A 13,093-nucleotide genomic window follows, 5' to 3' on the forward strand; every position below is an offset into this window, starting at 1 on the left:
GAACAATTTCATATCTGTGTTTTCTTTTATATGAAACATATCTGTGTTTCAGTTATATATATGCAGAGAGCTCAGTTCTAGCTCCTGGTTCCCACACAGGGCTTGTTCTTCAACTTCCAACTGGTGACTTGAAAACCCTAAAAGCAAACATCCACTTCTGTACCTCTGTTGGCTACCTTTACAGAAGTTCTGGTAGTTTGGGCCCCTAGAAGTTTCATCTGTTTTGGATTTTGACTTTTTGAAACCAGTAGCTCTTTTAGCAAAGTTTTGGTTAGGAATGACTTTAAATCCATTAAAATTAAAGTAGAAAATGAATATATTGGACCATTCTAATAGTAACATGTAAACTCCCAGGGCATTATTAGTCACTGGAACTAGGGATAAAGCCAGCAGGAACCATAGCCATTGTTGCCCCCGTCCTTTTCTTTTTTTTCTCAGTTGGATAGCCTTGTGTCTCTGTGTGTTAGCCTCATTATTGGCTGTGTCTACAGTCTGGTTTTTTCTTCTCCCCTTGCACATGGCTACACAGCCTAGCTCTGCATCAGTCAAGAAAGTCAATAAAGTCTCCACAGCTTAAACAATCTGGTTGATCTGGAATGGATTCAGTGTTCACCATTGATGCTATTGCTCTGTGTGGTGTTGGGAGTGTCGGATGGGCATATAGTGTTTGAGAGAGGTTTGGGATCTGGAGGGTTATATGCTTCTGGTACAAAATCTTAGACTAACTTGATACAGACTCCCTTAGATGAATATGCTTTATTTAATTGTCACTCTTCTAGAATGGGATCTGATGAGATATGAGTCCACGTCTCTCTATAAGCACATTTGCACATGTTTTATAAAGGTACCAAGAGAATGCTGCATACTGAATTGTGGATTTATTATCTTTGGACTTCCTTGAGCTTAGTCATAGGGATAGTACCTAAAGTCCATTTTGATTATTGGTGAAGACATCTGTCTCAGCAAATCTACTCTATTCTGAGAACTAGAAGAGGTTCGCTAATCAAGTTCATAGGCTTAGAGTTTCGTGAAATTTTTTTCCTTCCTATTTTATCAGTGGAGTATTCATTCTTACTCTTCTGCTGTGTTTGGCTTTATATAGTAGATAGTTGGATATTGTACAGTCACAGATAGCAGAGGATATGCATAGATCGATCATTTTGCTCTCTGGCTAAATCTGTGTTATGTATCATCACTAGGGCTTCAAGAATGTCTTGTTGGACTTTCTAGAACCCATAAGATAGAAGGCAGTCAGCTTGTTTCAGTGGATTTGTTTATGTAGTTCTGATGAAACCCAGTTCTTATTAGTTGTGGTTTGTGATACTTTATTTAAAAGTGCCATGTTTTTTACGTGGACATTTTCTTTTGGGGATGTGGGGAGGAGGGGCACTTGTCTTGCGCATGCTGGTCTCACTGATTTGTTTCCATCTTTGCTGTTACAGGGATAAGCTCTGGGGGGCCTGTGTCTCCATCCTGGCTGTGCTGCCTCGAGTTCTCAGGTTGATGCTGCAGAGCCTGCGGGTGAACAGAGCAGGGCCTAAGGAACTGCCTGTTGTGGGCCAGCTGCTTCGCCTGCTGCTACAGCATGCACCCCTGAGGACGCACATGTTGACCAATGCCATCTTAGTACAGCAGATCATCAGGAATATCACAGTAAGAGCCATATTGTTTGGGTTTCCATGCTGTTGGTACCAGAAAAGCTTCCTGGGAGGGGTGTGGGGGGGGCAGTATGATGTTGTGGGGATCGGATTCCCATACATTGACTGACTCCTTGTAATCAAGCTCAGTGTGATGATTTCTCAGGGTTCCCTCTGCTGTCCAGTACCCTGATTGTCAGTGAACCAGGGAAATGTTTTCCATATAAAAAATAAAATCAGTAATAAGAGCTTTTAAAATATTGAATTAAGGTGGCAAATAGCTTACCTAGTTGGAAAAAAGATGCAGACATCAGAGGGACTCCTACTTAGATTCTGATATTTGGCAACTTATTTTACCTGAGCTTGTTTTCCTATGGATAAAAATAGGAATAATGCCAACCTCATTGGGTTTTAGTGAATTCCAAGGTAGTTTTTAGTGTATCTGGTGTTCAATAAATCTTAGCTAGCATAAGGAGATTTTTGAGCAAGAATAAACTTTATGTCAATTTCTAGTCATTGAAGAGTCAGAGAATGAAGGAAGCTGCAGACTTGAAATTTGTATAATGGCTCGCTTTCTGCTTTCAGTTGTGGGTATTGTGTGGGGCTTAGCTCTCTTGTGTCTAGTTCCTTTGGTGCTTTTGGTTTGGAAAAGTTAAAGAAGCTTTTTGTATAGGTGTTTGTGGGATTACTGGAGGTAAACAGCAATATGCTGGAGGAATAGAAAGGGCAGTAGGATGATACTTCAGAAATCATAGAAGTCAAGATTTTGGCTTTTTCCCAGATTGAATCAGCCCATCTCCTTAAGTAAGAAATTAGTAAATTGTCAGTCAGCCCTGTAGATATTAATGCAACTCTTGATTTCATAAAGATCCTGAGATACTAGAACGCCAAGGAATGAAGGTTTGGGGTTTAGAAATGCTTGGTGGAAATATTATATTAATCCATAGGATATGGGGAAGGGAATAGAGCCCCCCAAGAAGCTGGTGGTGGTACTTGTACTTAACAATATAACTAGGAATTTCCACACTGCCTGTGGAAGAACACGCCTGTGATGACTTGTAGATGGAGATGTTGTTGGCCAAAGCTCTGAGAAGAGCTCATGTTAGGATGTGGAAAATGTCATGTAGTATAGTGATGTTGCTACAATTTTCAAATCACTTTTTTTTCTCTTCAGACGTTGAAGAGTGGAGGCGTTCAGGAACAGTGGCTGACAGATTTACATTACTGCTTCAACGTGTACCTCACTGGGCATCCTCAGGGGCCTGGTGCATTGAGTACAGTATATTGAAGAGACACCATGGTACCTCCTATTTGAAGTTGTTTATTCATGCCTGTAATTTTGAAGAGACACTGATAGAATGAATGTTTGTCATTAAAGCTGAACTTTTAAAGAAGTTGTTTATGAACCTTCCTTTGAACTGAAGTAGAAAAGTAACACTGGAGTTCTGCTGGGTGGGTAGGCACACTCTCCGGGAGGGAGGAGCACATGATAATATGGTTACAGTGGATAATGTACTTTGGTTTTTCTAGGAGCTAAGTATTTATAAAATAGATAGTAACGGTATCTATTTACCAAGAAATTAGCTACATCTTTGTGATCTCATCTAGGCAAACCTCATTTGATTTGTTGTATTCTCATTCTCAGTTCTACTCTACTCAGACAGTTTTTGTTTGAGGGGTGGAGGGATGTTTGTTCTTATCCATCAGGATTGCCATCTTGCTGTGGAGTTTGTTATTATCTGCCCTCCATCCAGGTAGATTTCAACAGTGTTGTAGTTGGTTTTGATTTTCTTATATCTCAGTGGTGATTGGTCTATCTGGATAATTTTTACTGTAAAAAAATGACTTTTCCACTAAAGATCCTAGTGTGGGTTTTTTTGTTTTGTTTTGTTTTTGTTTTTTTAAATTAGACAACCGTTTGATGTGAAAGTTTTGCAATACGTGTTGAGTTGATCAGCTGTGGGTGAAATTGAACTACTCTGGTGGGGTGCCAGAATCTAGGTATGTTATTGTGCCCCTCACATGCGCGACTCCTTAGAGACAGACCCTGTGTGGTCCTTCACAAGTGTCTCCTCATGCAGTGGGGCCTGATCTTATCACCCACTTGCCATGACATCTTTGCAATCAGTGGATAGCTACAGACAAATTGTCTCAGTAACACAACTACATTCAAGACAAGTCAAGTCAAGGTTATGGCTACTATTTTCAGGATAGACTTTCTTGAAGAACACAGGACAACCTTGGGGGTGGTGTATTATGAAGAAGCTCTAGGAAAATGGAAAGATGCACTGGTGAGAAAGGCCAGGAAGGTTGCACTGAGGAATTTTTTTCCCATCACGATGCATCTACTCATTCAAAGGTATAGCCAGGGCTGTCCTATTAGGGTTTCTTCTGGAAGGAAGCCGCCTTCCCCCATCCTCCCTAAAGGCCTGATCTTGCCCCTTCAGACTTCTTTTTGTTCCCCAAACTCAACATTTAAAAAAGGCCGTTTGAATCCCTCAAGGATGCCCAAAATAATGTTTTGACATGTAAATCAAAGAGCACAGAATTTTGGGGGGGGGGGGCGAGATGCAAAAATACTGCCTTCAGAAGTATACAGACCTGATGGTGGTAGTGATGTGCTGTGCAGTCGTAGATGGAGGCTATGTCAAAAAATAATAGTTTCACACTTTGATCTTTTTGTTCAATAAAGGTTTCGCTGATTTTTTGTTGCAATACTTTTTGACTTACCCCCTCATATATTGCTGTTGGAGTTCTGGTGTGGTGCTGAATAAACATGGGACTGTTAACCACAAGGTTGGTAGTTCAAACCCACCAGCTGCTAGAACTGACATGACAACACAACAGTAATTTCTTGTCAGCAGAGATGTCACTGATCTTAGGAAAATGGAAGCAAACCTCTACTTATTTGTGTGTCTAGAGTGTCAGTGTGTCTCCTGTCTACATTCCCTAAGCAGCCTCACTCTTCAAAAGTATGAAAATGTCAGGTGACCAATCACTGGATTTTATTTTAACCAGATATATATTGATAATAGGAATGGCATTTTGACAAGATTGCTCAACTATGTAGACAATACAAGTGGAATGCTGAGGCCTGAAGGTGGACCTTGCTGTGTGAAAGGTCTGTCTGTAGTCAGCCCTGTTCAATTTGCTGCTGCTGGTGCTCGTGGTGGTGGTGCTGCTGGTGTTGGGAAAACCATACATCCTGCATGGCAGAGGGTAACGGGAACTGCACGATGTCCGGAATCAACAGAGTGCATCTGATCTATGGATCGGTTTTAAGAGCAACACAGTCATGATACTTGTCTGAAATGTAAAACCAATAATGGAGTAACAACAAAAAGGTGCTATCTGTACACATTGTTGTCTGAAGAGCTGCTAGTGAAGTGACGGCTGCTGTGTGGGTCAGGTGTCCGCCCACCTCACAGAGTTCTTCCCTGGAGGCAAGTAACCAGGCTGTGTCAGCTAGCTGGTGGAAATCCTAGCCACCAGCCCTGATTGGCTTAGACTTTACGGTTCATTTATAGTATTTCCAGCATACTGACTGTTGAGAAGACACACTGATAGGCTCCTGGAGTACTGGCTAGATGGCCTACGATACAGTGCTTATTGTGAAGACAGCCGGTTCTGACACCTTTCCGCTCTTAACCATGTTTTCAGGCTAACAAGCCTTCAGACATTGATATTAAAGTTTATCCATGACAATAAAGAGAATCAGAGAATTTGAACTCTGTACTAGCTTTTCCAGCTCCCCCGAACACAGTCTTCTGAAGTAGGCACTCGCAGCTTTGTTTTGCTTTTTGATTGTGTAGTTGACTGCAGGTTATAAGAAAAGTTTCTGGATCTTCCACTGTTCTCATGGAGGTGTATACACTGCAGGCTGCTCACTGGTAAACACAAGAGAGACAGTCTCACGGTTAGTTACGAGGCAGAAGGGAAGCGGTCCCTGGTGGTGAGGATATAGAGGGTCGGGGTTCTGGCTGGCCTGAACCTAAGCAGGTGATACCTAGTGCACGGCAGCTGTTGGTTAGTGCCCTCCTGTTGGTTCTGACTCAGTGATGAACCTAGATAGGGCTTTCAAGGAGTGGCGTGCTGGTGGGTTTGAACCATTAACCTTATGGTTAGCAATCCAGTGCTTATCCCACAGTGCTGTAGGATGACTTAACTGACCTTATATTTTCCATCATCTCAAAGATAAGTGGCATCTTTTAAGGAAGAGGCTTAATTTGGAGGATAAAGGCACTTGAGCTAGAACTGGAAGCTAGGCTTTTCAGTCTGGAAAAAGGATGATCTCTTTGGATGTGTCTCATACAGTACACACATCTACTTTTTAACATGTCTGACACAGTTTCTGAAAGTTCATTACAGAAAGAAAATAGGTTCACTTAAACACTATTTAGATCCTCAAGAATGATGGACTAATATAGGTGTATCTGATTTAAAATGGATTTCTTGAAACCTTTCTAGAGCTTTGAACTTACAAACTAATGTTGGGAATCAGTGACGAAGTCAACCCTCTGATTGATAGAGAACACCAAGACCTCATTTTGTGCAGAGACTTTGCTGAGGCCATACTGCTTCCTGAGTACTCCTAAGTGTTAGGAACAAATCAGCAAATATGAAGGGTGAATACTTTCAAAAAGTAACCAACATAGGAGGGGGCTTCAAAAAGTGCATGGAAAAAAAGTAATGAAAAGATAATGCATTTTTTCCATGAACTTTTAAAACCCCTCGTCTTAATTCTTTCTAGTTTGTCACTTGAATTCTTTTTAAGTCACCCACTGTTTTGGAACTCTGACATATTTTTGGCTGCCTTTATAATCTTGAGGTGTCATCTGCAGAGGGACAGAAATCCATGGCTAGTCCATTGGAATGGAAATTTTAAAGGGGGTTCTTATATTTTTAGAGGTTCAGGTTAATACATACATATATATTTTATACATATATCTCATGGAGCCCTTGTGAGTAGTGAGTACCTCATTAGGCTGGTAACTGCAAGGTCAGCAGTTTGAATCCACCAGCAGGAGAAAAAGGAGGTTTTCTGCTCCTTAAAGATTTATAGCCTTGAAAACCCTACCCGGGTTGCTATGAGTGGCAACTAATGGCAGTAGGTTTTCTGTTTAGCTTTAATATCATGTATCGATGAGGCTCTCGGATCATTACTACGCTGACATTCTCTGTGGGTGGAGAAGACTGAAGACAAAGGCAGTCTCCCAAATGCCTGATCAATACAGTGCTGCTCAAGACGTGAGAGCTACAGACCTGAGTGGAGAGCCAGACCGAAGGGCCGTCATTTGCTAACCATTCTTTTTAAAAGGCTGAGGCCTTAGGTTTTCTTCCTTGTTTTAGAGGATGGGAACGACAATATTCATTCACTCATCAAATCTTTGAGCACCCACATGTGCCTCTCTTCTCTAAAACGGAACAGAGAGCGAAGAAAAACAGAAGCTCCTAGTCCCCATAGCCTTCTCAAAGGGGAAAGTAAATCATTTTTTACTTACGGTGGAGACCGAAGTTAATGTCAACCTTTTCGTTTCAATTTAGTGTGTATCTTAAGTCATGCCGATTTCGTGGAAATTATTTTCTTATATAGACATGCTTTCTGTATAAAACAGTAGTTCTGTCTGTCAGCCTTATTCATTGGGTGGGAGTAGTGGGTCTAACAAAAACCTGTCTCCCAATTTTGGAGTTAGGTAAAGATGGTCTTTATTTTATCTGTTTTCAACTTAAAACCAACCAGAATGGTCTTATGTTGGATAAACATAAACAATATTAAGTATATTAAAATATTAAGTATAGGAAACCCATATGTATTTCTTTGAATTTGTTTACTTTGTCCCCTTTGAGCCCCTTAAACAAAAACCTTGTATCCTAATAAACACCTTAATTTTAAGATTTCTGATATCCTTGGTTTTAAGACAACGTAAAAAATGTTCTACCTAATTTATAGTATTCAATTTGATTATAAATGCCACTTATCCTGTATTTATATTTTGACAAGTATAAAGATGCAAGTTTTCTTCCACAGAACTTTGGGGCTTGGATTCCTTTGAAAGTTTCCCAGATCGGCTTCATTATATTACATGAAGTCGCCCAATTCCTATTAGAGAAGTTGCAGTAATTACTCTGCCTCCTCCTCCCTCCCAAAGTGAAATGAATATTAAAGTTCACGCTGACAGCCGTTGTTGGCCTTCCCAGCTGGCCGCCTGCAGGATGCCTGTGATGGGGGGTGGGAGGGGCACGTTGCCATAGCCACCTCTGGAGAAACACTGGCACTGGTCCTAGCTGCTGACAGCGCTGAACTTATCACCCACAATTCCTGCAGACGTGAGTGAAGGGCCCTGAATACAACACGGGCTTGAGGCTGAAAGGGGGCTGCTTGAATTGCTGGAGGAGTCCAAGTGGACAGGTGAGCCAAAGCCGGACACTGCTGTCAGGGCCTCTCCTGGTACTTGGGAGACAAGAGCCGGACTTTGTGGTGAATGACTTGTCCATCTCCATTTTGGGGAAGAAGATGAAGGACCCCAACGTGCAACCGAAGTGGCACCAGAACCCCTCCTCCACCCCCAAGCTGCTTTGAAGAATGACAGTATTTTCGCTGCTCCCTTTATGTGAACAAATACGCAAAAGCTATCAGTAGTAGCTACCATTCATTGCTTCTACTGACAGTAGTGTTCCTGATAATAGCTTTGGTTCTGAAAAGAATTTGCCTCTTAGGAAGACAGATGTAATCATTCCAAGAAATGGAGAAAAATCATGCATACCTAAAATCAAATGACCACTGGCAACCGCTGGCAGTCTGTCTCAGTGCAATGCCTTCCCCCTTTAGAGAAAAGGAATGCTGCCCCCATTGTCTTCCCCACCATCAGCTCCTCTGTCTTACCTGAACTGAGGTGCAGCATGGACGGAGCCTTTGGAGACCGTGTCAAATGATGCACTTTACCTTCTTGAGAGCAACCTGAAATAACCAAAAATGGATATCGAGCTTTGACCAATGAGAGCTGTGGTCAGACCAAGAACTAAACTCCTTGGTGAGCAATAAGCAGGTGCCTACCAAGATAAATTAGTGTACCATGGATGCCCAAGGCCCTGCAAGAGCTCTGATTCCAGGTGGTTTTTTCCTGTTGGGATAGTTAGCCAGGCTTCGCTGCTGAGTTTATTTGGATGAGCTTATCCAGAGCTGAAAATGTTTCACTGTACATCAGCTCATCTGCAGAAACAAGTATTTCCTGAACTGCTTGGATCTGGGACATTTTGTTACCAAATAGGCAAGCCTGCACTGTCTTAGTAAAGGAAAAATCAAAGTGAGGCAGGGTCTACTTGAGCCTGGAGTTCTGGAAATGGGTAAAGTTAGGGAACAACCTAAGGTTCAAGTGAGATGTTTATTGACAAACCCAGAGGAAAGTCTTGTTGGAGAGTTCTCTGGGCTGAGAAGCCAGAATGCCTCAAGAAACCAATTTTGACCCAGAGTTACTAGAGCGTGGTCCTCAGAGGCAATAAATGAAGTGCCCATCTGAATGGTGTTCCCCCAGGGTCCTTAGAAACTATGAGGTGCCCATAAAGAGAATTACCATAGATCTGCTTGAGCACTGAGTGCTTGGTGGACTTTAGGCTCGAGCTGCCCTTGGGTGGAATCTTGGTGGTCCTGCCTGCTTTGATGGTCTTTAGGGGCTTTAGTTCCAGTTCTTTTCGCCAAACCTGAAGGATCAAGGCCATATACTCTCTGTTCCATCTGTCCACATCTCCACCTCCGAGCTGCTTCATGTGCAGAAGGTGGGCAAGGTGCTTCTGGAGCTGATAGCTGGTGGGGACAGTGGAGGGGAGAGGCTTTCAGACTTACCAGATCACAGAACTGAGAAAATCAAAGGTTTCTAGGAGCTACCTATAGAGCATGTGCTGGATTCTTGCGAGGTCCCGTCAAGTTTTTATGCCGAATTTTAGTGACAGCATGTTCAGTGTTGAATTATTTTTCCATAGTCCAACATTTCATGAACTGGGTAAACTAAACTAAACTAGTCCTTGTCTTAAAGGGGCTCCGAGTCCTGCTGCGGTACAGCATTAGGATAATAATGCTGGACTGCAAGGTCAGTTTGAACTGCAAGGTTGGCGGTTCAAACTCACCAGCCTCTTCTCGGAAACCCTATACAGGTTTACTATGAGTTGGAACCGGCTCGATGGCACTTAACAACAAGACAAGTGGAATAAACTGATGTTTAAACAAGCATGTTGAGTATGAGAAACATGCAAGTGCAAGACGTTAGATTATGTGGTAGCAGATGCTGGAATGACAGCTGTGGAGGCGTAAAGCTTTAGGAAGTGGGGCACTGCAGCTGGGTTTTTAAAGAGTGAAGTGGGAGCTTACCAGGAGCCCTGCTGGCACAGTGGTAAAGTGCTTACCTGCTAACCAAAAGGTCATCGGTTTGAATCCCCCAACTGTCCCATGGGAGAACTATATGGCCACCTAGTTCCATAAAGATTACAGCCTTAGAAATCCAATGGTACAGTTCTACTATCGTGTACATTGTTGTTGTTAGGTGCCATCGACTCAGTACTGACTCACAGTGAACCTATGCACAACAGAACGAAACACTGCCTGGTCCTGGGCCAACCTCACAACTGTTGTTATGCCTGAGCCCATAGCTGCTGCTGCTGTACCAATCCAATTCACTGGGGAGCTTCCTCTTCTTCTCTGACCCTCCACCTTACCAAACATGATGTCTTTCTCCAGGGACTGGTCCCTCCTGACAATATGTCCGAAGTATGAGAGACGAAGTCTGACCATCCTGTCCTCCAAGGAGCACTCTGGATGTACACTCTCCAACACAGATCTGTATGTTTTTTTGGCAGACCATGGTACTTTCAATATTCTCCTCCAACACCATAACTCAAATGCATCAATTCTTCCATGATCTTCCTTATTCACTGTCCAGCTTTCGCATGCAATATCAGGTTATTGAAAATACCTTGACTTGGGTCAGGTGCACCTTAGTCCTCAAGCTGACATCTTTGCTCTTCAACACTTTAAAAAGGTCTTGTGCAGCAGATTTGCCTAATGCAATATGTCATTTGATTTCTTGACTGCTGCTTCCGTGAGTGTTGATGGTTGATCTGAGCAAACTGAAGTCTTAGACAAATTTAATCTTTTCTCCATTTATCTTGACGTTATTTATTGGTCCAGTGGTGAGAATTTTTGTTTTCTTTACATTGGGCTGCAACTCATACCAAAGACTCTCGTCTTTGATGTTCATCAATAAGTATTTTAAATACTTTTCACTTTCAACAAGCAAGGTTGTATTATCTGCATATTGCAGGTTATTAATGAGTCTTCCTCCAATCCTGATGCCATGTTTTTCTTCATGTAATCCATATTCTTGGATTATTTGCTCAGTATACAGATTGAATAAGTATGGTGAAAGAATACAACCCTGATGCATGCCTTTCCTAATTTTAAACCATTTGGTGTTCCCTTGTTCGAACAACTGCCTCTTCTTGGTCTCTTATATACAGATTCCTCATGAGCACAATTAAGTGTTCCAGAATACTCATTCTTCACACTGTTGTCCATAGCTTGTTATGATCTACACAGTTGAATGCCTTTGTTGTTGTTATGTGCCGTGGAGTTGGTTCTGACTCATAGTGACCCTGTACAGGGTTTCCGAGGCTATAAATCTTTACAGGAGGAGAAAGCCTCATCTTTCTCCCGCGGAACAGCTGGAAGTTTTGAACTGCTGACTTTGCACTTCCCAGTCTGATTTGTAACCACTACGCTACCAGAATGCCTTTATGTAGTCAATAAATCACTGGTAAATATCTTTCTGGTATTCTTTGCTTTGAGTCAAGATCCATCTGACGTCAACAATGATATCCCTCATTCCATGATCTCTTCTGAATCTGGCTTGAACCTTGGGACGTTCTCTGTTAATGTGTGGTTGCAGCGGCTTTTGCATTATTTTTAGTAAAATTTTACTTGCATGGGATATCATTGATACTGTCCAATGATTTCTTCATTCCATTGGGTCACCTTTCTTTGGAATGGAAACAAATACGGATTTCTTTCAGTCAGTTGGCCAGGTAGTTATCTTCCAAATTTCTTGGCATAAATGAGTGAGTGCCTCCAGTGCTGCATCAGTTTGTTGAAAGTTTCAATTTGTATTTCATCAATTCCCATAGCCTTGCTCTTTGCCAATGCTTTCAATGAACCTTGAACGTCTTCTTTCAGAACCACTGACTCTTGATCATATGCTACCTTTTGAAATGGTTGAACATCAACCATTGTTTATTTGTACAGTGACTCTGTGTATTCTTTCCATCTTCTTCCATATATGTAATCAGAATCGACTTGGTGGCAGTAGGTTTGTTTTGTTTTGGGGGGAGCTTACCAAGCAGAAGGAGAAGGGAGTTCTGCTATGGTGCTGTACGATCATCACTGAACTGCAAACCACAGGTCGGTGGTTCAAACCCAACAGCTATTCCTTGGAAACCCTGTACAGGGTCACTATAGGTCGGAATCGACTCGATGGTACTTAGCAACAATAACCACCAAGCAAGGAAGGGTAACCTGGGCAGCAGAATTGGCATGCACAGACATGTAGGCATTTGTGCAGGGAAAGCAGGAATACAGTGTGGTTGGTGTGTTGAGGGAAGCAGGGGAGGCTGTGCTTCACAGTGGAAGGATCAACACTGATGAGAGAGCTTGTTCCACCAGGCACTTCACCTGTGCTGAAGGCTGCACGTAACATTATGAGGTACACATTGTAAAGCTCAGAAAGGCTGAATAACTTGCATGAGGTCACACAGCTAAAGTCAGGAGAAGGTAAAGTTCAAAGTCACTGCTGTCTAGCCCCACAGTCAAATCTTGCTCGGGATGTTGATGTGCATTCTATGCACTCTGGGGATCCAGAGAGACTTGTATGAGGACTGGCAAAGGTAAGAGTTGTGTCACTAACACTGTTCTGCTAAAGGGTGGAGTTGGAGAGGAGAGGACCGAGGAGCAGCGGGTGATGTCTGGGTTTACAAGTGCCTATTTCTGTTCCACTCTGCTAACATTACATGCTCCCAAACCGCTCACTGAACCCATGAGCTTTGGCGCCTCCAAGTCAAGCAGCCTGTGTCTGGAGCCATGTGACCTGGCTGGCTCCCCACAACCCCAGGAGTGACTGAGTCCCATTTGATTATCCACCAAACAGGAAGTCACCTTCTGAAACCTGGCAGTGCTTGGTGCAGTCCCAACCTCCCTTCCCCTTTTCCTAGACAGTGATGAACCGTGGCTTCCCTGAGCTAGAACAGGTACCACAGTCCAAGAGCAAATGGTAGAGAAGAGCGAGGGGGAGGGGGCAAGACTGTTGCCTGGCTCTTTCTTCCGTCTGAGATGTGAGTCTTCCCATGCAATTGTGGACAGGGAACTCACTGCAAGATTACGCACTGTTGAATCTGAAAGCGCAGCCTCCACCTGATCG

At 42.8% G+C, this 13,093-nt stretch overlaps 2 protein-coding genes across 3 annotated transcripts in view; one reads left to right on the forward strand and one right to left on the reverse strand.

Annotated features, from left to right (window-relative positions):
• Positions 1-3,034, forward strand: part of TEX10 (testis expressed 10) — a 55,066-nt gene extending 52,032 nt beyond the window's left edge. Inside the window, exons 14-15 of one of the 2 annotated variants that reach the window (XM_006864721.1) lie at positions 1,443-1,653; positions 2,812-3,031. In XM_006864721.1, coding sequence (XP_006864783.1) covers positions 1,443-1,653; positions 2,812-2,925 — 325 coding nt within the window. In that variant the 3' untranslated portion in view covers positions 2,926-3,031. Of the gene's footprint in view, positions 1-1,442; positions 1,654-2,811 lie in introns of both variants that reach the window. The other variant, XM_006864722.1, reaches the window with a different exon arrangement.
• A 2,295-nt stretch (positions 3,035-5,329) lies between these two features.
• The window catches only part of INVS (inversin), a 238,392-nt gene continuing 230,628 nt past the window's right edge, over positions 5,330-13,093 (reverse strand). Inside the window, 4 exon segments of the mRNA XM_006864745.1 lie at positions 5,330-5,389; positions 5,391-5,524; positions 8,521-8,595; positions 9,209-9,438. Of these exon segments, the coding sequence (XP_006864807.1) occupies positions 5,330-5,389; positions 5,391-5,524; positions 8,521-8,595; positions 9,209-9,438 (499 nt within the window).

This window comes from Chrysochloris asiatica, unplaced genomic scaffold (genome assembly GCF_000296735.1).
Source record: "Chrysochloris asiatica unplaced genomic scaffold, ChrAsi1.0 scaffold00069, whole genome shotgun sequence".
Lineage (NCBI taxonomy): Eukaryota > Metazoa > Chordata > Mammalia > Afrosoricida > Chrysochloridae > Chrysochloris > Chrysochloris asiatica.